The 27,451-nt window shown below is 45.1% G+C and overlaps 1 protein-coding gene across 4 annotated transcripts in view; it reads right to left on the bottom strand.

Annotated features, from left to right (window-relative positions):
• Positions 1-27,451, bottom strand: part of MOSPD1 (motile sperm domain containing 1) — a 136,881-nt gene that overhangs the window by 67,645 nt on the left and 41,785 nt on the right. For 3 of the 4 annotated variants that reach the window (XM_063937457.1, XM_063937458.1, XM_063937460.1), the window contains exons 2-4: positions 18,780-19,034; positions 6,846-6,921; positions 2,013-2,236 (exon numbers count right to left, since the gene is read on the bottom strand). In XM_063937457.1, coding sequence (XP_063793527.1) covers positions 2,013-2,236; positions 6,846-6,921; positions 18,780-19,034 — 555 coding nt within the window. Of the gene's footprint in view, positions 1-2,012; positions 2,237-6,845; positions 6,922-18,779; positions 19,035-19,163; positions 19,323-27,451 lie in introns of those variants that run through there. The other variant, XM_063937459.1, reaches the window with a different exon arrangement.

The raw sequence follows: 27,451 nt of genomic DNA, 5'->3' as shown, positions 1-27,451 counted from the left end.
TGTGTAGGGCATAAAACGATGTCAGGAGCATATTTGTATGTGGCATAATGTGTAATGGGTATTATGGTGTGTGGCACAATGTATAATGGGCATTACGATGTGTGGCATAACGTGCAATAGGCATTACGGTGCATGGCATAACGTGTAATAGGCATTACGGTGTGTGGCATAATGTATAATAGGTATTACAGTGTGTGGCATAACATAATAGGCATTACGGTGTGTGGCATAACGTATAACGTAATAAGCATTACGGTGTGTGGTTTAATGTGTAATGGGCATAACGATGTGTGGCATAATCTGTAATACCCCTTTCACACCCCTGTTGCCTGACCCGGTAATAAAGCAGTGTTATTCCCGGGTTGAATCACGGGTCAGTGGCAGCGTGAACGGGCTCCCAAGTCGATGTGACCCGGGACCCGTTCACTGCATAGGGAAGAGGTGGTGCGGAGATGAGCTCATGGCAAACGGCCCGGCATATTGCCGGATCGGGAAGCCACCAGTTAGGTCCAATGCCGGATCCCACCCGGGATGGACCACTGCCAATGCCAGATCCCGGGCGGGATCTGGCATTGGCAGTGTGAAAAGGGTATAAAGGGCATTACTATAAGGAGGAAAAAATGACATCATGTAAAGGGCGTGAATAAGATTCTTTTTTCATGTGTTTTTACTGTGCTGTATAAGGGGCTCTACCTGGCGTAATGTGTATAAGGGGTACTACTGTGTGGTGTAATGTGACTGATGGACACTACTGTGCGATGTAATGTGAATTAGCACTATTCTGTGGCCATGCCCCTTCCCCATAAAGCCACACCCTTATTTTTTGCCGCACGGTAACCCTATTTTACATGGAGGGTGGGGGAGGGGGGGCTGGGCACCAATGGAAACTTTTGCCCTGGGTGCCACAAGGTCTAGAACCGGCCCTAAGAACATCCTCAAGTTTAACTAACTCCCTGACTGCAGCTATGCCTTCTGCATGCTAAACATACATCCTCATTTACTTGGGGCGGGACACAAGGTGGCATTTATTAGCTCAAAGCTTCACAGCAACTACACCGCTGATTGATCATAATGGTAAGATAACTAAGGGGGTGATCTACAGTTGCATGCAAGTCACCACAATTGCACTCACTGTGTACATGGAAATAAATGCAGAGTAGCACACATCTACACCCCGCTTCCACCGACTTATTTATCTTCAGCCATAAAAGGAGATGCAGCTGTGTATGACTCTGATCATCTGCAGTTACTCATAGGTGTATCAGCCTTTAACTATTCCACATTTCATCAGAGGTGGATTTTACCTAGGGGCTTTGTATGTTCAGCCACCCAGTAAAATCCATCACCTCCGGGGAGCCAGTTGGAGTCAGTACAATTTCTTAACTGGCAGTGAGTGGCTTCCCATGGGAGGAGCTAATCTGCTAATTAGACACAGGACAGGCTGTGCTGGGGAGGTGTGTCCTCTCCTGGCACTGCCAGTCCAGGCTGCGATTAACAGAGAGAGTACTTCCAGTAGGAAGCCACTCCTCTGCCTTTTCCATCATCCCTACCTGGCTTCTGGGGGCTTTAGCCGATGCAGTCCTCATAAGACAGTGCATGTGCGCCAATCCCAGTGCCTGTTAGATCCATTGCCCATACACACTGCATCTGGCAGGTGATGTAGCATGGGGAGCCCCCCCTCCAGACAGCAGCACTGCTGACCAAAAGAGACATTTGTGAATTCCACTGGTGATTGTTTAAGCTTCTCCTTTGCTTGGTATTTGGCAATGATCTGCCACACTGCATATGGAAAGTAGGCCCTGTTCTGATTAGCAGATTATAATCAATGGCTCCAAAATGACATACCCAATATCAACCCCATATCAGGACTCATGATTATAAGAAAAACTGCCTGTGTAATAATATTTGTCTTCGGACAAAGTGGGCCAGCTTGCAGCTTCTCCAAGGTTAAAGTGTCTAATCACAAGTAGGAAATGAACGTTCTAAACACAGCTTACATTATGTGCACTGACCTGGCTGGCACGGCGCCTGCTCAAAGAAAACACTTTCTGCTAGATGTTCCTTGATCCTTTTCTCTTCCTCGTCTTTGTGCTGTTGCTCCTTAGCAGATGGAAGTAGTGTCGCTATTACCTCTTTGCGTCCCAGCGCTTTTCTCTGACTTTGTTCGGACACTTGAAGGCGGAATTTGTCAATGACACCAAAGTGACCGGCTCGGACATCTTTGTGCCGGATAACGCTGAAGCATGGGAGAATACATGCAACCAATTCACTTATGTAACTTAAAATATAAGTAACAAAATTAAAATACAAGATAACACAGCTCTGAAGGTAACTGGGAGGTAAAACCTCCACACTGCAGAGAGCTAGCGACCACCTCCACCAATAGCGCTGATTAGGGAAGCCACGGTGCAAGGACAGCGCTGCACTGGTCTGCTCTTGGGACTGGAGGAGAACACTGTACATTCCACATTACGCTAACAAGGGAAGCTAAACATACTCATACATATTTAGTTGGGAAAGACCAACAGAAGAAATAGATTGCTTTTTTGGAGCACTCTTTTAAATACTTTAAATACTTAATTTGACATGATTATAGTATTTTAAAACGTAACCTTTATTGTATATCAATAAAATAAATGGGGTAATTTGGAGACATTATAGACATAACTGTAAAAATGTATATACTGTATTGAACCCCATGTCTCTCTTACACAAATAAAGAATAAACATCCACTTGTATGGTGAATTTTATTATAAGGATTTATATATATTTTTTTAGCAAAATTGCTTTACTTATATGCTTGGATCGTGACCAAACAAAGAAATGCTTCCATAGAGCTTTATGTCGACAGCTTATATATATTTCTTTCTAGCAAAATTGCTTTACTTATATGCTTGGATCGTGACCAAACAAAAAAATGCTTCCATAGAGCTTTATGTCGACAGCAAAAGGCACCTAAATGCCGCACTGTTGCACTGTATCAATATCCTCAATAGGCTGGACTTTTCCCAGATTGCCTAGTTATGGTAAATTCACTCAGTTTCTCATATAAATGATTCTTCCAAAAGGCACATAACTGCCGCACAGCTTTGCTCATTGTCTAACACACATGCGCCGCACACCTTTGTTCATAGACATGACAAATGTCACACACCTCTGCTTCAACTGCATAACTTAATTCAAATGGTTTACGCGTACAGTGCACAATATTACATTCTTGTATTCCATTCAAATCCCACAATGATGATGCCTCTCAAAAAAAAAAAAGGGGGGGGGGGGGGCACTGGTTGCATTTACTATGGGCAGAAGATCTCTCAAAGTACAAAAATATTTTAGTGTACCACACACAATACATTTATAAAAATTAAATATGATATATTCAGATATCTGGGGTACCCCATTAAGCAGTATGGTAGCCGACAGTATGCAGTGAAAATATAAAACCACTGCACAGATGTCCGCAATATACCATCTGCTGTATTTGTTCACCATTTAACCATAATAATTAGGATTCATTTAGATAATAATTTGTAAATTACATACAAAGCACACATAAAAGTGTAACTTGATTTATAACGATTGCAAAGTTTGCAAAATGTAAAGAGCAGTATGGTCCGTTTATACAACGCTCCTCATCTGCTGCCCAACATCTTCATAGAGCGGATGGAGGGTGAGAGTAAGGATAGTTGCCGGGTCATTGAAAAATCAGGTACAGCATGACTCTGTCTTCCCGTATCTGGTGTTAGGCGGGTCCTGTTACCTATGGCATTGCAGGACCCGAATGCGCCAGCGGGAGAGGAGTGGGTGCCAGAAAGAAAGAATGAATGTGTGTGTATTGTGCAAGGTGCGTTACCGGCCTTTACAGCGGGATGTTTCATATGCCGGGAGCAGGTGTGATGCGGCTGCAAATACCGGTAAATTCCGGTTCTCGTAGGTGAATTCCTCCTGCTGTAGAGAATCAGTGATTAATGACTGAGGTTGATCTCGGCTTCAGCGACAAGTGATTTCATGTGCCGGGAGCAGATATAATACGGCTACAGATAGCGGTATGCTCCGGGTGCCGTAGGCGGCTTCCTCCTGCAGTGAGGGGCCAATTACCACTGACTGAGGTCTAGTCTCCGTAAAGTCCAGTCTCTGTCTATGAGATCAGATCTCGGCTCATACGGCAGGAAGTTTTACATGCCGGGGGCAGGTATGATACAGCTGCAGATAGCGGTATGATCCGGCTGTCGCGGGTGACTTCCCCCCTGCTATGAAGGGCCAATTGCTGCTGTCTGAAGTTTAGTCTCCATGAAGTCCACTCATTGTCGCATATCAGGAGCAGATGTAATACGGCTGCAGATGGCGTTATGCTCCGGCTGCCGTGGATGAGTTCCCCCTGCTGCGAGTGGTCAATTATCACTGACTGAAATCCAGTCTTTGTAAGGTCCAATCACTGAACATACGTTTCACCATATGAGGCTTGATCACCATCAAATGTAAAGACCATACTGCTCTTTACATTTTGCAAACTTTGCAATCGTTATAAATCAAGTTACACTTTTATGTGTGCTTTGTATGTAATTTACAAATTATTATCTAAATGCATCCTAATTATTATGGTTAAATGGTGAACAAATACAGCAGATGGTATATTGCGGACATCTGTGCAGTGGTTTTATATTTTCACTGCATACTGTCGGCTACCATACTGTTTAATGGGGTACCCCAGATATCTGAATATATCATATTGAATTTTTATAAATTTATTGTGTGTGATACACTAAAATATTTTTGTACTTTGAGAGATCTTCTGCCCATAGTAAATGCAACCAGTGGCCCCCCCCCCTTTTTTTGAAAGGCATCATCATTGTGGGATTTGAATGGAATACAAGAATGTAATATTGTGCACTGTACGCGTAAACCATTTGAATTAAGTTATGCAGTTGAAGCAGAGGTGTGTGACATTTGTGTCATGTCTATGAACAAAGGTGTGCGGCGCATGTGCGTTAGACAATGAGCAAAGCTGTGCGGCAGTTATGTGCCTTTTGGAAGAATCATTTATATGAGAAACTGAGTGAATTTACCATAACTGTAGGCAATCTGGGAAAAGTCCAGCCTATTGAGGATATTGATACAGTGCAACAGTGCGGCATTTATGTGCCTTTTGCTGTCGACATAAAGCTCTATGGAAGCATTTTTTTGTTTGGTCACGATCCAAGCATATAAGTAAAGCAATTTTGCTAGAAAAAAATATATATAAGCTGTCGACATAAAGCTCTATGGAAGCATTTCTTTGTTTGGTCACGATCCAAGCATATAAGTAAAGCAATTTTGCTAAAAAAATATATATAAATCCTTATAATAAAATTCACCATACAAGTGGATGTTTATTCTTTATTTGTGTAAGAGAGACATGGGGTTCAATACAGTATATACATTTTTACAGTTATGTCTATAATGTCTCCAAATTACCCCATTTATTTTATTGATATACAACAAAGGTTACGTTTTAAAATACTATAATCATGTCAAATTAAGTATTTAAAGTACCGTATTTGCCGGCGTATAAGACGACTTTTTAGCCCTGCAAAACATGCCACCAAGTGGAGGGGCGTCTTATACGCCGGGGGTCGTCTTATACGCCGGGGGTCGTCTTATACGCCGCAGTGCCTCCCGATGCACTGCGGCCGCGGCGGGTCATCAGCGTGGCTATGGCGATACAGGGGTGCCAGCCTTTTCGGCGTGACCAGCCCGTTCTGCTCGGGAAGCAGCGTCGCTCCGGCCCGCCCCTTGCGGTCATAATATAGTAATGTTACTTGGTATTAATAGACTGCTGCTAGTGACAGGGAGACAGGGAGGGCAGACAGGGAGCAGGGACCAATCCAATCAGGCTTTGTATACAGCCAACAGCCAACCACAGTACTGCACCATTGTACAGTACAATACAGCATAGAAAATGTCCAGCAGTCAAACCCCTATCAACCCTATCATGGCAACAGCAAAAAGAAAGAAATATGATGCAAGTTTTAAACTTAAAGTTGTAGTCTGATGTTCTTTTAAGCTTTATTTGGTGTGTGGAAGGTGTGCGGAAGAGGGGGTAGTCTTATACGGTGAGTATATAACAAACTATATTTTGAGTGGAAATGTTGGGGGTCGTCTTATACGCCCAGTCGTCTTATACGCCGGCAAATACGGTATTTAAAAAAGAGTGCTTTTTTGGAGCAATCTATTTCTTCTGTTGGTCTTTCCCAACTAAATATGTATGAGTATGTTTAGCTTATTTTGATTGCTGGAGCACCTCCAGCTTTGTGAATTTCAAATACCCAAATTCTGGGATATATTTATAGCTGGTTCTATAACGGATTGTGATTAATATCATTCTCTGTCTGGTGCGGGATAAAAATACTATGTAGCTAACAAGGGAAGCCACAGCTAATTTACAGAGGGGCAGCTCAAGAGAACTGGAATCCGGACTTTTCATGCCACATTCAAGAGACCTTGGGTAAGAGCTATTCACATTGGAGAGGCTAGACACCTCTCTAAATACAGACACTTATTACATAACACATTGTATGACTGTAAATGTACACCCTACACCTTGAGGAAGTGACTCTCTCACCCCTCGTGAGACAACCAGACTGTAACATTAAACATTGCTTTGAACTACCTACCGATATTGCAACACCTAGGTCTCCATTTACCAACGGGACTGATTTCCGGTGGCATATCTTGTTTCGTTTTATAGTGATACTAAGGAATAAGCTGCCAATATTTACCACAAGTTACCTATGTATAAATTAATCCATGACCACCTATTATGAGACCACTACCTTCAGTTATAGACAAGCTTTATATTACTTACATATCAACACAGCACTGGGGTTTCACTGCACCGGCAGCGTCAACAACAGCGTACTTGTTGGGGGACGTGCACAGAACTAGAGAAGAAAGCAGAAGTTATTAGCGAGTGGATTCCGCAGAGCCATCAGAGGTTTGGGGGAGCGGTCATTTCACATAAAAGGATAATAAAACACCAATATACTGTATGTACTGCGAGTCTCACAAGACTGGCAGCTTTTGCAGGCAATCTTAAACTTAAGTGTTTTGGCAGGTGGTCCAGTGTCACTGCTATTATCAGACAAATGACCATGATAGCCAATAATATGACTGGGTCATTAATGTACATTGACAATGAAGTTGGAAGATGACTAACATGGACCAGTACCATACTCTAACAGCAATAGCAGCCATTGTAGCATTTCTTACACTGGTCTGGTTCCTCTGTGTTCACACCAAGGGCCCTATTTAGGTTGGATCATAAATGCAAAGCTGCTCTTAGCAGTTTTACTTTTTGATCCTTAGCCATGCAAATACAGGAGGAGGTGCAATCGCAATGTTCATCTGCGACTGCGGTCTGAGTTAGTCTGCCCTTACCTCATACTTGCAGATGTAGGGAGGCTAGCGGCGCCAAGCAAAACTGCACAGTCCTTGGCCTCGCCAGTCCCGGAAATGGGGCGGGGGGGGGGGGGGGGGACGGACATGCCCCCATTTTCCTCAACACCGGCCGCCTCCACCCCTGTCCCTTCCCGTAAATCTGTCAATCAGGCAGAGGCGATCACATATCTACGATGCCATCACAGGACCCGTTCTGTAAAAGCATGTACAATTTCCCGAACGTGAAACTGCAGGATGGATCGCATAAGCGATCTATCCTGAATAAGGCCCCAAATGCCAAGATTTATGCATTTGTGGGCAGCAGAAGTGTTTGGCCTGCGCCGGGCGTCACAACTTGCAAAGAAACGATGTACTGTTTTGCAGAAGGGTTAACAGCCATTTATATTATGTAAGGCCTTTGCACCCACTCTGAGCTATTTGAGATCCGTCTCACCTTACCTTAAATAAACATCTTCCTCATCTAAAAAGCATATTTGTAGATACTTTTTCCAATGTGAAAAAAAAAAGCTTTAAATTACGCACGTGACACATGTAAAACATACTATATAATGTGTGTGTGTGTGTTTTTTTTATGACAAAAAAAAAAAAAAGGGGGAAGGTAAAGGTGCCTAATTCTCCTGATGAAGTCCTACTGAACTTGTACAAACGTGTAAACAAATGGTGCTTTTAAACACATTAATGTTTCGGGGTACGGTGTGTGTCCTGATGTCAGGGTCCCCGTACCTCGAAACGCTGATGTATTAAAAGCACCATTGCTTGCACGTTTCTACAAGTCAATATATATATATATATATATATATATATATATATATATATATATATATATATATATATATATATATATATATGAAAAAGACAGGCACTCCACTTTCCCAGACTCAACTGCCGCAGGTGCTCAGCTCCAGAAATGACGTAGAGAACAAGGTGAGAGGCACTCCGCGGTCTTGTATAAATAAACAGATACCACAAGTGGCAAAGCGACGTTTCGGATTTTACTCCTTTTTCAAGCAACAAAACATACAACAAGACATTCACAGTGTTCTTACCTAAATACCCTCTAGAGCAGTCACTCCACACGTGCGTCTCCCGTTCCTGAATCTGGGCCGCCCGCACTTCCGGTGAACGTCACTTCCGGCCGGCGTCTCCGCAAGCGTTGACGTGACGTCACACAGCGTCCTCCCATTCTCCGGCGGTATGTAGCTTAGCAACCAGCACCAAAACATAATGGGGCATGTTGCCGCCTACCTTTTCCGGAAAGCGTTGTCCGCTGCTTGTCGGGGCGTTGACATGGTAACCAGATTAATCAAGAAGTGGGATGTACTGTAGGGAGTGGACAAATACATATAAGTGTTATATAAAAAAACATATAATAGCAGCACAAAACGAAATCACAAAACGAGGATCAGACTGAATAAACATATATATATAATCTAACTAATAACTAGGTCTTTAGAGCTATTTAATATACTTAGATTGATGTAAAGATGACAATTATTGCTGAATGGTATAATGATTTACAGGAAAGAACTAAATGTTAAATGTTCATTGAGGCCACTAGGTTTAACTGTGTCCAGTTTAAATATCCACTGTGCTTCAAGGCATAACAATCGTTTCCCTCTATCTCCACCACGGAGATCATCCGGAACGTGATCAATGATCACATATCTTAGTGTAGATAAGTTATGTTTTTCTTGAGCAAAGTGTCTTGCTACCGGTTGGTCATTATCTTTTCCAGAAATGGCGGCCCTGATGGCAGAACGGTGCTGGGCAATTCTCTCTCTGAATGTTCTAATCGTCTTGCCTATGTAGTAAAGGCCGCAAGGGCACTTTATTACATAGATAACATAGGTGCTGAGGCATGTAAGAGGATGATGAATTAGAAATTTACGTCCATTGTGTGGATGTGTAATATATTTGGAAGCAATCATAAAACTACACGTTGTACATCCCACACATCTGTAGCAACCATTGGATCTTGTTTGTACATTGGGGGTGGTTCTTTTCGATATATCAGTGCGTACTAGCCAATCGCGGATGTTACGGCCTCTTTTATAGCATGACATGATGTTCGTATGTTTCAGCACTTTCAGTTCCTTATCTTGTTGAATTATAGGCCATAGTGATTTTGAAGTTTGTTTGTTTGATACTTCTATCCGCCGTATTGTATGAGTGAACCCAGTGTAGTCTATCTTCTTTTTTGATAGGAGATTTTCTACTGAGTGTTTCCTCTCGACTTAATGCAGTAACACGATCCCTGGCTTTGGCTAATATGTTAGAGGAATAACCTCTAGCTTTGAATTTTTTCTCCATTTCATCCATTTTTAGTTCACATTCCATAGGATCACTAGTGATTCTTTTTACCCTCAAGAATTGTGAATAGGGTAAGCCTCTCTTTAGAGACGGAGGATGATGGCTCTGAGCAGCCAAAAGTGTATTACGGTCCGTCGGTTTCGTGTATATCGCAGTAGATAATTTGTTGTTCTGCACTGAGATTAATACATCTAGATAGTGAATAGATGTTTGGCTCATCTCATAAGTAAATTTAATAGGACTGTCCTGAAGATTAATATTCTCCATAAACTGAGAGAATTCTTCTAAAAAGGAGGTCTATACACAATTGGCTGATCAAATGGTATATAAAAAATTAACGCATGATCCGACTCCTATATATAAAAAGGAACTTGAGTTGGTCATTAAAAAAGCTGTAGAAGATAACATCATCACACAGGAGACGGCAGAATTTCTGATCATTCCACAACCACGTGTACCACTCCTGTATTGTCTCCCTAAGATCCATAAAAATATGGTGAATCCTTCAGGGAGACCGATTATCTCGGCAAAAGAATCCCTATACAGCAATATATCCAAATATTTGGATTACCATCTACAGCCCTGTGTAAAAGCGGAACAATCATATCTACAAGATACGACATCCCTACTCATCAAACTGGGAGACCTGGGAGAAATTTCTCCAAATACATGGCTCTGCTCATTGGACATTTCAAGTCTATATACCAGTATTCCGCATCAAGACGGGATACAGGCCACGATAGATTTGATTAAAGATAATGTCAAATATTCGGGCCCTCCGGTTGAATTGTTCAGTAAACTATTGGAACTTACACTTATCAGGAATTTTTTCATCTTCAATGGACGGTTCTATGTACAACTAACAGGCTGTGCTATGGGGTCCCCTGTGGCCCCGGCATTTGCCAATGCGTACATGTTTTCAGTAGAAAGAAAAATGTTTCAGTCATCAATTATGGCCTCGAAAATCTCGTTCTATACGAGATATATAGACGACGTGCTCCTGTTTTGGACAGGTGAACAGGAAGAATTCTCTCAGTTTATGGAGAATATTAATCTTCAGGACAGTCCTATTAAATTTACTTATGAGATGAGCCAAACATCTATTCACTATCTAGATGTATTAATCTCAGTGCAGAACAACAAATTATCTACTGCGATATACACGAAACCGACGGACCGTAATACACTTTTGGCTGCTCAGAGCCATCATCCTCCGTCTCTAAAGAGAGGCTTACCCTATTCACAATTCTTGAGGGTAAAAAGAATCACTAGTGATCCTATGGAATGTGTACTAAAAATGGATGAAATGGAGAAAAAATTCAAAGCTAGAGGTTATTCCTCTAACATATTAGCCAAAGCCAGGGATCGTGTTACTGCATTAAGTCGAGAGGAAACACTCAGTAGAAAATCTCCTATCAAAAAAGAAGATAGACTACACTGGGTTCACTCATACAATACGGCGGATAGAAGTATCAAACAAACTTCAAAATCACTATGGCCTATAATTCAACAAGATAAGGAACTGAAAGTGCTGAAACATACGAACATCATGTCATGCTATAAAAGAGGCCGTAACATCCGCGATTGGCTAGTACGCACTGATATATCGAAAAGAACCACCCCCAATGTACAAACAAGATCCAATGGTTGCTACAGATGTGTGGGATGTACAACGTGTAGTTTTATGATTGCTTCCAAATATATTACACATCCACACAATGGACGTAAATTTCTAATTCATCATCCTCTTACATGCCTCAGCACCTATGTTATCTATGTAATAAAGTGCCCTTGCGGCCTTTACTACATAGGCAAGACGATTAGAACATTCAGAGAGAGAATTGCCCAGCACCGTTCTGCCATCAGGGCCGCCATTTCTGGAAAAGATAATGACCAACCGGTAGCAAGACACTTTGCTCAAGAAAAACATAACTTATCTACACTAAGATATGTGATCATTGATCACGTTCCGGATGATCTCCGTGGTGGAGATAGAGGGAAACGATTGTTATGCCTTGAAGCACAGTGGATATTTAAACTGGACACAGTTAAACCTAGTGGCCTCAATGAACATTTAACATTTAGTTCTTTCCTGTAAATCATTATACCATTCAGCAATAATTGTCATCTTTACATCAATCTAAGTATATTAAATAGCTCTAAAGACCTAGTTATTAGTTAGATTATATATATATATATATATATATATATATATATATGTTTATTCAGTCTGATCCTCGTTTTGTGATTTCGTTTTGTGCTGCTATTATATGTTTTTTTATATAACACTTATATGTATTTGTCCACTCCCTACAGTACATCCCACTTCTTGATTACTCTGGTTACCATGTCAACGCCCCGACAAGCAGCGGACAACGCTTTCCGGAAAAGGTAGGCGGCAACATGCCCCATTATGTTTTGGTGCTGGTTGCTAAGCTACATACCGCCGGAGAATGGGAGGACGCTGTGTGACGTCACGTCAACGCTTGCGGAGACGCCGGCCGGAAGTGACGTTCACCGGAAGTGCGGGCGGCCCAGATCCAGGAACGGGAGACGCACGTGTGGAGTGACTGCTCTAGAGGGTATTTAGGTAAGAACACTGTGAATGTCTTGTTGTATGTTTTGTTGCTTGAAAAAGGAGTAAAATCCGAAACGTCGCTTTGCCACTTGTGGTATCTGTTTATTTATACAAGACCGCGGAGTGCCTCTCACCTTGTTCTATATTATATATATATTTTCTTTTTTTTTTTAGGTTTCATTTTTATTTGTGCATTTTGAAACTCCAGTCACCCTCAAAGTACTCTCCATTTGGATTGATACATTTGTCCAAATATTTTTTCCATTGCGCAAAACATTTTTTAAACTCGTCTTCGTTGCTGCCTTTTAGTACTTGTGCCGTTTTTTGTTTCACCTCTTTAATATCCGCAAAACGTTTTCCTTTAAGGTCTTTTTTCATACGAGGAAATAAAAAATAAAAAAAAAAGTCACACAGGGCAAGATCGAGTAAATACGGTGGGTGAGGCAAAGGTGTCATGTAATTTTTTGGTTAAAAATTTCTTAAAACTAAGCGCTGTGTGGGCAGGTGCGTTGTCATGATGGAAGAACCAGTCACCTGTTTATTAATAATTTATATAGCGCTCTTTCTCCAATTGGACTCAAGGCACTTAACAGATAGATTGAACATAATATAATACAGAAATAATGAAGTACAGAAACGCTTTTCATAAAATACAGAGAGCATGTAGATACTAAAGGGACATTGGGGGTCATTCCGAGTTGATCGTTCGCTAGCAGTTTGTAGCAGCCGTGCAAACGTTATGCCGCCGCCCACTGGGAGTGTATTTTAGCTTAGCAGAAGTGCGAAGGGTTCTTTCGCAGAGCGGCTACAAATTTATTTTGTGCAGTTTCAGAGTAGCTCAAAACCTACTCAGCGCTTGCGATCACTTCAGACCATTCTGTTCCAGATTTGACGTCACAAACACACCCTGCGTTCGCCCAGCCATGCCTGCGTTTTTCCTGGCACGCCTGCGTTTTTCAAAACACTCCCTGAAAATGGTCAGTTGACACCCAGAAACGCCCACTTCATGTCAATCACTCTGCGGCAGCCAGTGTGACTGAAATGCATCGCTAGACCCTGTGTAAAACTACATCTGTCATTGTACTCGTCTGTCACTCGTGCGCATTGCGCCGCATGCGCAGAACTGCCATTTTTTTGCATGATCGCTGCACAGCGAACAAATGCAGCTACCGATCTACTCGGAATGACCCCCATTATGGAAATGCTGGAGTAAACAGGAAAGTCTTAAATATGTTTTTGAAGGATTCTCGAACTGTGCGGGGAAGCGAGTTCCATACAGTCAGAGCTGCATGGCTAAAAGCTCGATTGCCCCGATGAATTACAGAAGATTCTAGGTACTGCTAAAAGTCCTTCATCTACAGATTGCAGTAACCGGGTGGGGCTATATGGAATCAGAAGCCGCTTCACGTACCTTGGGCCCTGATCATGTAGTGCTTTGAAATTCAGTAAGCCGATCTTGAAGATAATTCGCCATCTTACAGGCAACCAGCGAAGGGAGTAGAGGATGGGTGTTATGTAACTAGAACGGGGCTGGTTGGTTAATAGCCTGGCAGCTGTGTTTTGCTGTAAGCGGTGCAATTCTTTTGCTCGGAGGCCAAGGTAGAGGGCATTGCAGTAGTCTAATTGAGATGATACAAATGAATGTATGACTTTTGGCAGATCATCTGAGGTAATTAAGTGCTTGATTCTGGCTATGTTCCTCAGATGAAAGAATGAGGATTTGATTGTGGCTGATATCTGATGTTTAAGTGTCAAGCCACCATCCAGGACAACGCCAAGATTCCGCATATGATCAGTGGTTTGTAATTCTGAATACCCAAGTGTAAGTCCAGTTGGTTTGCTATGCTGCAGTCTTGTCCAGATTCAGTCACAGCCAACTGGCACTCATCCACTCCTGGAGCTCAGCTAGGCAGCCATTTAGGGTTGTTATAGGGTTCTCAGTGCCCGGAGCAAAGGACAAGTACAGTTGTGTATTATCTGCATAGCAGTGGTAGACCAGGCCATGGCGCCTGATTATTTCACCCAGTGGTAGCATGGTTACTGGAAAAAGCATGGGGTATAGTATAGAACCTTGTGGGACATCACATGGCAGTGGCACTGGTGGTGATCAGTATACTCCAGACGAAACGCTCTGTGACCTGCCTGTGACAAATTATTTGAACCAGCTAAGGACTGTGCCATCCAGTCCACAGAAATTTATCAGGCGCTCAATCAGAAGCCCATGGTCCACAGTATCACATTCTTCAGAGAGATCCAGAAATGTTAAGATTGAACAGTCACCTCTGTCAGAAGATCATTTAACACACACATACCAAGGCTGTTTCAGTGCTATGTCTTCTCCTGAATCCTGATTGGAATGGATCATAAATATCATGCGTTGTCAGGCGGGTTTGCAGTTGATTTGCAACCGCTTTTTCAATAACCTTGACCAGAAAAGGAAGGTTTGATACCGGTCTGTAGTTGGTCATGCAGTCGGGATCTAAATTAGGGTTTTTTAGAAGAGGTCTAACGGTTGCTTCTTTTAGGGGTTCAGGAAAAATGCCCGTCTGCAAAGAGCATTGAACAATTTTTTGCAAAGACAGAACCAATTATATCCATACACCCTATTAAAAGCTTGGTTCACAGGTAGTGGGATCTGAGCAATTTCAGCAATGTCCTTTACATCTATCAGATCAAAGCTGGTCCATGAAGGCAGGTGGCTTACATTTGCGGGCTTGGCAGTTTGGCACTCTTTTGATGGCACTGTGGAGATTCCAGCTCGGATGGTGGATATTTTATCTGCAAAGAAGTTTGCAAACTCATCGCATCTTGCCTGAGATGCAATGAGGCTGCAGACATGCTGGCTTACAAAGCATCTCCACTGGGAGTTTGACGGTGTGGTGTACGAGGTCGTATATGCACAGGGGTGAAAATATCAACTGCAGCCATCACATCCCTATTATAATAATGGACAAGGGAACAGGGATCTTCACATGAATCCAGTATGCAGAACGATCCAGATTTGCTGTAAGAGCCTGGGGGCTCATACCTGATCAACTACACGGTCAACGATCTAATTTGAGGGGTTCTAACTGAGAACCATAGGGAGTGCTGGTCCGATCATGTGACTTGGTTTATTTTTAGGTCAGTGACTTCTAATCCAATCTGAAAGACAAGATCAAGAGTGTGACCACTTTTATGTGTAGCAGAAGCAATTACCTGTGTGAAGCCCAGACATTCATTGTGCACAGGAGGTCTTGGCCAAGCAAGAGAGTGCATCATCCACCCATGTATTGAAATCACAGAGGATGAGCCATCTTTGATGTTCCAGAACCAGGCAAGCAACAGTGTCTGCAATTTCTTGTAGAAATATCTTTCCATCTCCAGGGGGCCGGTAAATGAGAAGTACTCTGAAACCTAATCCTGTCGAACTCCAGGCAGCGATGCGCTCAAATGAGCGAGTTATTTCAATAGGGTGGACCCAAAGTTTAAGTTCTTTTGCCCCAAATCTGGACTTTTTTCCTCAAATCGTAACGCAACCTTATCGAAACTTCAAAATAAAACGTTGGTTGACAGTTTGACCCTGGGATATACATTTTGAGTGCACACTCCCTCTTACATCAAAGAAACAAATGAGCATTGTTTTCACATTTGACTTCACTAAAAATAGGCCAAGTGATTTGGTAATCTCAATGGATTCATTTCTGAAGAGCACTGGGAGCACGCTACTTGAGTGAATCCACTGAAAGTTCTGTATAACATTATAGAAAGCTCTTAAAATAAGTCAAATAAAGGCAGAACAAATAAAAACAGTGAGTTACAGAAGTTTGGCAAGTACAAAATGTACATACTTGCTGATCAAACAGTCAACCAATGGAACATACTGTAAGCGGATACAATTAACCCTTTAAAGAAATTCAAAAATATATATTTCTACTTTTGTCATACATTAAAACACGTTATATGTATGACATTTAATTCATAAATCTTTTTTATATAGGTACAGTACCTTAAGTTGAAATTTCGATGCTTCTATGATTATTGCCTCCATCATTTATTTACAAATGTTGCAGGCCCAGGACATATTGGGCCTAATTCAGGTTTGATCACAGAGTGTGATCCAACCGCAACAACGAGAAAAGGACGAGGATCACATGAGCAGCGCCCGCATTTTCTGTGGGTGGGGGGGGGGGGGCGCAGAAAATGCAATCGCCTCTGCCTGTCAATCAGGCAAAGGCGGTCGCGGGGCGGGGGCTGTCAACGAGACGAGTGTTGCAAGGGTGGAGGACGGCAAAAGGGGTCGGTGCGGCGCGAACGGGGGCGCGATCATGGTGGCTACGTGACGTCACATGCAGCTGCTGCAATGGGGAACATGGCGGCGGGACTCCTGCGGGCACAGCTAAGCTGCATCGGCAGGAGGAAGCCTTAATTTCTGCCAACAAGCAGAAATTGTGATCACATCGCAATTTCCGCTTGTTGAAGGTGGTGGTGGTGGGGGGGGGGGGGGGGGGTTAGGGTGAAGACGGCGGTCTATTATCAAATTATGTGAATAATAAACTTTAGAACCTTCAGTATTTATTTTTTTAAACAAATATGCAGATTTGGTAATAAAATTGTACTTAACCAAGGCTGTAAAGTTATTACTTACAGAATTTGAAAAAGTTCAACAATTTTGGGGGCATATTTTGGAAAAAATATTTATACTGCTTTAGAAAACGACTATATACTATTACAGAGTGCGTGTTAAAAGTTATTTTCTTTTATTATAAACTGTCCGCAAAGAAGAGAAGCCTGCAGCAGCAGCTGGGCGTTCCTGAGGTTCACCCATCACTGCTGCAGCTCTGCCTGAGAGAAAGGGAGAGCCTGGGGGGGAAGCGATGCCGCTGAGAGCCTTAGACTGTGGGTGATCCTATCTGGGTAGAGAGTGGTGAGGTCGGGCTGCATGAAGACTGTCTTCCTGCAGTAACGGCTGGCCAATCCGGCAGGATCACCCTTTGCTGTGCCTGGAGAGGAATGAGGGGAGTACAGGAGATCAGAGGAAGCTTGGAACCAGCACTGCCTTCTGAGCCTAGCGGCTGCTGGAAGATCACATTCCAGTGGCCACCAGTGGGCAATTCTGAAACGGCCACATCAGATGCTACTGTATCACGGAAAGCATGGATTGGCACAGTTGCATTTGATGTGACCACGCCAGGCAAGTGGTTAAACATGTATGTACAAAACATCCCTAGTGAGGCACAAATGACGCATAAAATGAATGAGATGAGGGAAGACAGCAGCCAGGGTTGGGAGTCTGGTGCTGCCACTCACTGTGTAAGGGGTCAGGATGGTTGCTTTCCTGATGGCATCCAGCTTGTAGGATGCTGGAACAGGAGCCCCACTACATGGGAAAGTGAAGAAAGCATCCATAGCATGTGCCTGGAACCCAGCTTCCTGCTAAAGGCAAATGTTCTGTGATGTCATGACGTCCTGCATGCTAAGACGGGAGGTTCGGGCCAGGGTGCCTGTAGGCCTGTGTCCCTAGTTTTACAGACTGAAGACAATATGTGCACTGACCCTACTCAAACTCACCTACAAAACAGTCAAACACCTCATCCGCTCAAGGATAGATTATTCGGCAAATCAGCTACATTTCCGCTCTCTATCTTACCAAATTTAGAGCACATATTTTACACAACTTTTATTGCTGTGTTAAGGCCCAAATATCTGAGAATTACCCCGTTCACACTGCACAAAAAACCCGGTATCAATCCGGTATTTTGCCAGGTCGACACGGACCATTGTGCAGTGTGAAAGGGTCACTGCCGAATTCCCGGGTTGTCTGACCCGGTAATTCAACCCGCGAATAAAAAAGGGTTATTCCCAGAATATTATCGGATCAGGCGCAGTGTGAACGGGTTACCTGGGTCGATGCAACCTGGCACCCGTTCACAGCATAGGGAGAGGCAATGTCATCTCCAGCGCTGCCTCCGTCCCTAATGCCGCCTCTGGATGTCAACCCTGTTCACACTGCACAGGTCCAATGCCCGGTCACACCCAGGCAGGACCCGTATCCTATTTCCGAGTGTGACCCGGCAATGGCAATGTGAACGTGGTATTATTTAGTAGTATGGCAGCAAAATGTATAATCAGCCCTATTTCAAAACACCTAACTTGACTCTTGATGGCCACTTCATATGCTAAAATAATGACGTGTATCTGTTTCTACTCTGTGCTTTAACACTGACATTCATCATCACACTGTATACCCGAAACACAGATTGCTGCTGCCTGTAACTGCTTTGTGGCTGTAGCGGTCTACCCTGTTCTCCTCCAGGATGGCTATATTACCATATTGAAGTCAAGCTGTATAAACAAACCATTATCTAGCAGTCAGAGCACACAACTGCTTTACTCTTTTCTAGACTTTGATGCTGCATTCTACAATTCGGTTATAATTCCAATATAGTATATCACAGCTGCTGGAAAACTTACCTTTAAACTTTAAGGCAAATTCATAGGGATTGTACAAAGTTAAAACCTGCTTGTGTGTTGACTGATCGTCAGCATAAAATATAAGTTCAGTTGGGAAGACAAACACGGGAAGGTTTCCTTCCACTAATTCTGGCTGACGTTTGTGCTGCTGCATTGGCACAGGATCTGTATTTTCTCCTCGTCTCCTTTTGTCTCCTGGACTTTCAAATCTTCTTTTCTCGGTGCAGTGAAGACCTCTAGTGCATGCTGTCAGTTCTGCAGGAGGAACAACAACATTAGCACTGCAGTGCCTCACAGTCAGGGCGGATTGGTACACTAGGACTCCGAGTCCGGGCCACTTCCTGGATGGCCGGCCCCGCTGTCCCCACACTGGCCGGCACTCACCCCTCCACTGGCTGGCTGCCGCGATCGGAGCTGAGAGCTCCGATCAGGCAGAGTTTAGAAACTGCACCCTGATCAGTGATGCAGCGGCTCGGTGGCTGGTTGGCCTGTGTGCACTGCAGCACAATACTTCCTCCTCATACTGCTAGCCCCCTCCTCTGCATGACATCACACAGGGGGCGGGGCCAGCACTCGGCACAGCTGCTGCGGTGCTGCCATAATGTGAGAGAGACAGGAAGAGCCCAAGTAAGAGAGAGAAGATGCAGTCAAGCAAAGTATGAGAGAGAGAGAGAGAGAGAGAGTAAATAAGGAATGTGGGCAAGGATTGAGGGGATGAAAAGAGTAAGGCACATTAGACTGTAAAGAAATATGGGTGATTCAGGTACCTGCACACAGTGTGATATAGAGGGATGGGGACCTGCATGCGGTGTGATATAGTGGGATGGGGACCCACATGTGGTGTGATATAGAGGACGGGGACCTGCACACAGTGTGATATTGAGGGACAGGGACCTACATGTGTTGTGTTCTAGAGCACGGGGACCTGCACACAGTGTGATATAGAGGGATGGGGACCTGCATGCGGTGTGATATAGTGGGACGGGGACCCACATGTGGTGTGATATAGAGGACGGGGACCTGCACACAGTGTGATATTGAGGGACAGGGACCTACATGTGTTGTGTTCTAGAGCACGGGGACCTGCACACAGTGTGATATAGAGGGATGGGGACCTGCATGCGGTGTGATATAGAGGGATGGGGATCCACATGTGGTGTGATATAGAGGACGGGGACCTGCACACAGTGTGATATTGAGGGACAGGGACCTACATGTGTTGTGTTCTAGAGCACGGGGACCTGCACACAGTGTGATATAGAGGAGTGGGGACCTGCGTGCGGTGTGATATTGAGGGACGGGGATCCGCGCACAGTGTGATATAGAGGACGGGGACCTGCACACAGTGGTGGTCATTCCGAGTTGTTTGCTCGTTGCCGATTTTCGCTATATTGCGATTAGTCGCTTACTGCGCATGCGCAAGGTTCGCAGAGCGCATGCGGTTAGTTATTTTACACAAAAGTTAGGTATTTTACTCACGACATAACAAGGATTTCTCTAACGTCCTAGTGGATGCTGGGACTCCGTCAGGACCATGGGGAATAGCGGGCTCCGCAGGAGACAGGGCACATCTAAAAAAGCTTTTAGGTCACATGGTGCGTACTGGCTCCTCCCCCTATGACCCTCCTCCAAGCCTCAGTTAGGTTTTTGTGCCCGTCCGAGAGGGTGCAATCTAGGTGGCTCTCCTAAAGAGCTGTTTAGAAAAGTTTTTTTTTTTTTAGGTTTCAATCTCAGTGATTCCTGCTGGCAACAGGATCACTGCATCGAGGGACTTAGGGGAGAGATTTCCAACTCACCTGCGTGCAGGATGGATTGGAGTCTTAGGCTACTGGACACTTAGCTCCAGAGGGAGTCGGAACACAGGTCAGCCTGGGGTTCGTCCCGGAGCCGCGCCGCCGATCCCCCTTACAGACGCTGAAGAGACGGCAGAACGGAGGTCCGGAAAGCAGGCGGCAGAAGACTCCTCAGTCTTCTTGAAGGTAGCGCACAGCACGGCAGCTGTGCGCCATTGTTGTCACACGGCTCACTGACTCAGTCACGGAGGGTGCAGGGCGCTGCTGGGGGCGCCCTGGGCAGCAATATAATTACCTTTAGTGGCAAAATAAATACATCACATATAGCCATTAAGGCTATATGTATGTATTTTAACCCAGGCCAGTTTCTTAAAAACCGGGGGAAAGCCCGCCGAAAAAGGGGCGGAGCTTATTCTCCTCAGCACTCAGCGCCATTTTCCTGCTCAGCTCCGCTGGTGAGGAAGGCTCCCAGGTCTCTCCCCTGCACTGCACTACAGAAACAGGGTAACAAAGAGAAGGGGGGCATAAATTGGCGATATTTATATATTAAGAGCGCATATATAGTAAACAACACCTTCTAGGGTTGTTTATATACATTTATAGCGCTTTTGGTGTGTGCTGGCAAACTCTCCCTCTGTCTCCCCAAAGGGCTAGGGGGTCCTGTCTTCGATTAGAGCATTCCCTGTGTGGCTGCTGTGTGTCGGTACGTGTGTGTCGACATGTATGAGGACGATGTTGGTGTGGAGGCAGAGCAATTGCCGATGATGGTAATGTCACCCCCTAGGGAGTCGACACCGGAATGGATGGCTTTAGTTATGGAATTACGTGATAATGTCAGCACATTACAAAAGTCAGTTGACGAAATAAGACGCCCGGCAAACCAGTTAGTACCGGTTCAGGCGTCTCAGACACCGTCAGGGGCTGTAAAACGTCCTTTACCTCAGTCAGTCGACACGGGTACCGACACAGATGAATCTAGTGTCGACGGTGAAGAAACAAACGTATTTTCCAATAGGGCCACACGTTATATGATCACGGCAATGAAGGAGGCTTTGCAGATCTCTGATACTGCTGGTACCTCAAAAAGGGGTATTATGTGGGGGGTGAAAAAACTACCTGTATTTTTTCCAGAATCAGAGGAATTGAATGACGTGTGTGATGAAGCGTGGGTTAACCCCGATAGAAAACTGCTAATTTCCAAGAAGTTATTGGCATTATACCCTTTCCCACCAGAGGTTAGGGCGCGCTGGGAAACACCCCCTAGGGTGGATAAGGCGCTCACACGTTTATCAAAGCAAGTGGCGTTGCCGTCTCCTGATACGGCCGCCCTCAAGGATCCAGCAGATAGGAGGCTGGAAACTACACTGAAGAGTATATACACACATACTGGTGTTATACTGCGACCGGCAATAGCCTCAGCCTGGATGTGCAGTGCTGGGGTAGTGTGGTTGGATTCTCTGACTGAAAATATTGATACCCTGGATAGGGACAGTATTTTATTGACTCTAGAGCAATTAAAGGATGCTTTCCTTTATATGCGAGATGCTCAGAGGGATGTTTGTACTCTAGCATCAAGAGTAAGCGCGATGTCCATATCTGCCAGAAGAAGTTTATGGACGCGACAGTGGTCAGGTGATGCGGATTCCAAGAGGCATATGGAAGTATTGCCATATAAAGGAGAGGAATTGTTTGGGGTCGGTCTTTCGGACCTGGTGGCCACGGCAACTGCCGGCAAATCCACTTTTTTACCTCAGACCCCCTCCCAACAGAAAAAGACACCGTCTTTTCAGCCGCAGTCCTTTCGCTCCTATAAAAAGCGACCAAAAGGACAGTCTTATCTGCCGCGAGGCAGAGGAAAGGGTAAGAAAGGGCAGCAAGCAGCCCCTGCCCAGGAACAGAAGCCCGCCCCGGCTTCTACAAAGCCATCAGCATGACGCTGGGGCTTTACAAGCGGACTCAGGAACGGTGGGGGGTCGACTCAAGATTTTCAGCAATCAATGGGTTCACTCACAAGTGGACCCGTGGGTCCTGCAGATAGTATCTCAGGGTTACATGCTGGAGTTCGAAAGGTCTCCCCCTCGCCGGTTCCTAAAGTCTGCTTTACCAACGTCTCCCTCAGAAAGGACGTCGGTTTTGGAAGCCATTCACAAGCTGTATTCTCAGCAGGTGATAGTCAAGGTACCCCTCCTACAACAGGGAAAGGGGTATTATTCCACACTATTTGTGGTACCGAAACCGGACGGTTCGGTAAGGCCTATTCTAAATCTGAAATCCTTGAACCTGTACATAAAGAAATTCAAGTTCAAGATGGAGTCACTCAGAGCAGTGATAGCGAATCTGGAAGAAGGAGACTTCATGGTGTCCTTGGACATAAAAGATGCTTATCTACATGTCCCGATTTACCCCTCACACCAAGGGTATCTCAGGTTCGTGATACAAGACTGTCATTATCAGTTTCAAACGCTGCCGTTTGGGTTGTCCACGGCCCCTCGGGTCTTTACCAAGGTAATGACCGAAATGATGGTTCTTCTACGAAGAAAAGGCGTATTAATTATCCCTTACTTGGACGATCTCCTGATAAGGGCAAAGTCCAGAGAACAGCTGGAAGTCGGTGTAGCGCTAACACAAGTAGTGCTTCAGCAACACGGGTGGATTCTAAATCTTCCAAAATCTCAATTGACCCCGACAACACATCTGCTGTTCCTGGGCATGATTCTGGACACGGTTCAGAAAAAGGTATTTCTCCCGGAAGAGAAAGCAAGGGAGTTATCCGAACTTGTCAAGAACCTCCTAAAACCAGGAACTGTGTCAGTACATCAATGCACAAGAGTCCTGGGAAAGATGGTGGCTTCGTACGAAGCGATTCCATTCGGCAGATTCCATGCACGAACATTTCAGTGGGATCTGCTGGACAAATGGTCCGGATCGCATCTGCACATGCATCAGCGGATAACACTGTCACCGAGAACAAGGTTGTCTCTCCTGTGGTGGTTGCAGACTGCCCATCTGTTAGTGGGCCGCAGATTCGGCATACAGGACTGGGTCCTGGTGACTACGGATGCCAGCCTACGAGGTTGGGGAGCAGTCACAAAGGGAAGAAACTTCCAGGGCGTGTGGTCAAACCTGGAGACGTCTCTTCACATAAATATACTGGAGCTAAGAGCGATCTACAATGCTCTAAGCCTGGCAAAATCGCTGCTTCAGGGTCAGCCGGTGTTGATCCAGTCCGACAACATCACGGCAGTCGCCCACGTAAACCGACAAGGCGGCACGAGAAGCAGGAGTGCAATGGCAGAAGCTGCAAGGATTCTGCGCTGGGCGGAGAATCATGTCGTAGCACTGTCAGCAGTGTTCATCCCGGGAGTGGACAACTGGGAAGCAGATTTCCTCAGCAGACACGACCTTCACCCGGGAGAGTGGGGACTTCATCCAGAAGTTTTCCACATGATTGTGAACCGTTGGGAAAAACCAAAGGTGGACATGATGGCGTCTCGCCTCAACAAAAAATTGGACAGGTATTGCGCCAGGTCAAGAGACCCTCAGGCAATAGCTGTGGACGCTCTGGTAACACCGTGGGTGTACCAGTCAGTGTATGTGTTCCCTCCTCTGCCTCTCATACCAAAGGTACTGAGAATTATACGGAAAAGAGGAGTAAGAACAATACTGGTAGCTCCGGACTGGCCAAGAAGAACTTGGTATCCGGAACTTCAAGAGATGCTCACGGAGGATCCGTGGCCTCTACCTCTAAGAAGGGATCTGCTTCAGCAGGGACCTTGTATGTTCCAAGACTTACCGCGGCTGCGTTTGACGGCATGGCGGTTGAACGCCGGATTCTAAAAGAGAAGGGCATTCCTGAGGAAGTTATTCCTACTTTAATTAAAGCCAGGAAAGAAGTGACCGCACAACATTATCACCGCATTTGGAGAAAATATGTTGCGTGGTGTGAGGCCAAGAAGGCTCCAACGGAAGAATTTCAATTGGGTCGATTCTTACATTTCCTGCAAGCAGGATTGTCTATGGGCCTCAAATTGGGGTCCATTAAAGTTCAAATTTCGGCCTTATCAATTTTCTTCCAGAAGGAATTGGCGTCAGTGCCTGAAGTACAAACTTTTGTCAAAGGTGTACTACATATACAACCCCCAATAGTGCCTCCAGTGGCACCGTGGGATTTGAACGTGGTTCTAAATTTTCTCAAATCTCATTGGTTTGAGCCTTTAAAATCGGTAGATTTAAAATACCTTACATGGAAGGTAACCATGCTGTTGGCCCTGGCTTCAGCCAGGAGAGTTTCGGAGTTGGCAGCTTTGTCATACAAAAGCCCATATCTGATATTCCATTCGGACAGGGCAGAATTGAGGACACGTCCTCAATTTCTCCCTAAGGTGGTTTCGGCATTTCACTTGAACCAGCCTATTGTGGTGCCTGCGGCTACTAGCGACTTGGAGGACTCCAAGTTACTGGACGTTGTCAGAGCATTAAAAATATATATTTCAAGGACAGCTGGAGTCAGAAAATCTGACTCGTTGTTTACATTGTATGCACCCAACAAGTTGGGTGCTCCTGCGTCTAAACAGACGATTGCACGTTGGATATGTAGTACAATCCAACTTGCACATTCTGTGGCAGGACTGCCACAGCCTAAATCTGTAAAGGCCCATTCCACAAGGAAAGTGGGCTCATCCTGGGCGGCTGCCCGAGGAGTCTCGGCATTACAACTTTGCCGAGCAGCTACGTGGTCAGGGGAGAACACGTTTGTAAAATTTTACAAATTTGATACTCTGGCTAAAGAGGACCTGGAGTTCTCTCATTCGGTGCTGCAGAGTCATCCGCACTCTCCCGCCCGTTTGGGAGCTTTGGTATAATCCCCATGGTCCTGACGGAGTCCCAGCATCCACTAGGACGTTAGAGAAAATAAGAATTTACTTACCGATAATTCTATTTCTCATAGTCCGTAGTGGATGCTGGGCGCCCATCCCAAGTGCGGATTGTCTGCAATGCTTGTACATAGTTATTGTTACAAAAATCGGGTTATTACTGTTGTTGTGAGCCATCTGTTCAGAGGCTACTTCGTTTGTGTTATCATACTGTTAACTGGGTTCAGATCACAAGTTGTACGGTGTGATTGGTGTGGCTGGTATGAGTCTTACCCGGGATTCAAGATCCTTCCTTATTGTGTACGCTCGTCCGGGCACAGTACCTAACTGAGGCTTGGAGGAGGGTCATAGGGGGAGGAGCCAGTACGCACCATGTGACCTAAAAGCTTTTTTAGATGTGCCCTGTCTCCTGCGGAGCCCGCTATTCCCCATGGTCCTGACGGAGTCCCAGCATCCACTACGGACTATGAGAAATAGAATTATCGGTAAGTAAATTCTTATTTTTTCATCGTTCTGGTGATCGTAGTGTGATTGACAGGAAGTGGGTGTTTCTGGGCAGAAACTGGCCGTTTTCTGGGCGTGTGTGAAAAAACGCTGGCGTTTATGGGAAAAACGCGGGAGTGTCTGAAGAAACGGGGGAGTGTCTGGGCGAACGCTGAGTGTGTTTGCGACGTCAAACCAGGACCGAAACTGACTGAACTGATCGCAATGGCTGAGTAAGTCTGGAGCTACTCAGAAACTGCTAAGAAATTTCTATTCGCAATTCTGCGAATCTTTCGTTCGCAATTCTGCTAAGCTAAGATACACTCCCAGGGGGCGGCGGCTTAGCGTGTGCAATGCTGCTAAAAGCAGCTAACGAGCGAACAACTCGGAATGAGGGCCAGTGTGTTATAGAGGGTTCAGACCCACTTGTGGTGTGTATAGAAGGACGGGGAGCTACACACAGTGTGATATAGAGCACGGGGACCTGCACACAGTGTGATATAGAGCACGGGGACCTGCACACAGTGTGATATAGAGCACGGGGACCTGCACACAGTGTGATATAGAGCACGGGGACCTGCACACAGTGTGATATAGAGCACGGGGACCTGCACACAGTGTGATATAGAGCACGGGGACCTGCACACAGTGTAATATAGAGCACGGGGACCTGCACACAGTGTGATATAGAGGACGGGGACCTGCACACAGTGTGATATAGAGGACGGGGACCTGCACACAGTGTGATATTGAGGGACGGGGACCCACATGTGATGTGATATAGAGCACGGGGACCTGCACGTAGTGTTACATAGAGGGATGGGGACCTGCGTGCGGTGTGATATTGAGGGACGGGGATCCGCACACAGTGTGATATAAGGGACGGGGACACACGTGTGGTGTGATATAGAGGACAGGGACCTGCACACAGTGTGATATTGAGGGATGGGGACCTGAGTGTGGTGTGAGACAGAGGACGGGGACCCACATGTGGTGTGATATAGAGGACAGGGACCTGCACACAGTGTGCTAATATATAGAGATATGGACCTGCCTAAGGTGTAAAATAGAGGGACAGGAACCTGCAAGTGGTGTAATATAGAGAGATATGGACCTGCATGCGTGTAATATAGAGTGATGGAGTCCTGCAAACTGTAATATAGAGATATGGACCTGCTTGTGTGTGATATAGAGGTATGGGGACCCGCGGGTGGTGTAATATAGAGGGATAGGGATCTGCGTGTTTTGTAACATACTATGAATATATTGTATGAGAGTACAAAAAAAAAAAATATAGGACTTGAAGCGAAAAATAAAGAGAGAAATGGAGATAGTAAAGGATAAAGAGTTAAGAAGCAGGATGCGCTGCTGTCAGTGAGGCGGGGAAACGCTGCTGTCAGTGGGGCGGGGATACGCTGCTGTCAGTGAGGTGGGGATGTGCTGCTGTCAGTGAGGCAGGGATGTGTTGCTGTTAGTGAGGCAGGCTGTGCAGCTGTCAGTGAGGCGGGGATGTGCTGCTGTC

This window comes from Pseudophryne corroboree, chromosome 8, assembly GCF_028390025.1.
Source record: "Pseudophryne corroboree isolate aPseCor3 chromosome 8, aPseCor3.hap2, whole genome shotgun sequence".
NCBI classification, from domain to species: Eukaryota; Metazoa; Chordata; class Amphibia; order Anura; family Myobatrachidae; genus Pseudophryne; species Pseudophryne corroboree.
The sequence above is the reverse complement of the archived record's forward strand: the minus strand, read 5'-3'. Positions and strand labels throughout refer to the sequence as shown.